Genomic DNA, 527 nt, shown 5'->3' with positions numbered 1-527 from the left:
TTGTGCCAATTTGTTGTGTCCAAATAGGAGCAGAGATAAAACTATCCCAAAGGCCACACCAATCCTAACACCTATTGGAAGTAAGGACGATTGGCATTCAGTAGTACCCCCATTAGCAGAAAAGTTCTCTCCTACACCATCATACCTTACCCCTACTGCAGCATCATCCAGTAGAAGTGTAATAGCTCCTACACCTTGCACATCACCACTTCAGTTAACCACCAAACCCTTGCCAAGTGAATCAACAGACACCAGTCCTACAGTCAGACCCAGTTTCTTCTCAAGAATCTTTGATTCACCTGAACCAATCAACCCACCAGTCCCAGTAGAGGAACAACACCCAGTTCCTGTTCCAACAGAACCCAAGCCAGAACCACCCAGATCTCCAGTCAATCCCAACCCAGAAGAGGATCCTGCTGACAGATACCCAAACAACCCAGAAGACAGTGACCCAGAACCCAGTTGTTACAGCTAAGAGGGGGGGTTCTTTTTCTTTCCTAACTATTCATTGTTGACCCTGTAACTGT

The 527-nt window shown here is 46.3% G+C and overlaps 1 protein-coding gene across 1 annotated transcript; it reads right to left on the bottom strand.

The window, feature by feature from the left end:
* Positions 1-210: 210 nt before the first annotated feature.
* FIBRA_09614 (uncharacterized protein) lies at positions 211-509 on the bottom strand (the record flags this gene model as incomplete). Its single annotated transcript, XM_012321897.1, has 2 exons — positions 211-416; positions 503-509. 2 exons carry the CDS (start codon positions 507-509, stop codon positions 211-213), a joined length of 213 nt encoding a protein of 70 aa, XP_012177287.1.
* Between the last annotated feature and the right edge of the window lie 18 nt (positions 510-527).

Source organism: Fibroporia radiculosa, assembly GCF_000313525.1.
Source record: "Fibroporia radiculosa TFFH 294 genomic supercontigs, scaffold99040, whole genome shotgun sequence".
NCBI classification, from domain to species: Eukaryota; Fungi; Basidiomycota; class Agaricomycetes; order Polyporales; family Fibroporiaceae; genus Fibroporia; species Fibroporia radiculosa.
The sequence above is the reverse complement of the archived record's forward strand: the minus strand, read 5'-3'. Positions and strand labels throughout refer to the sequence as shown.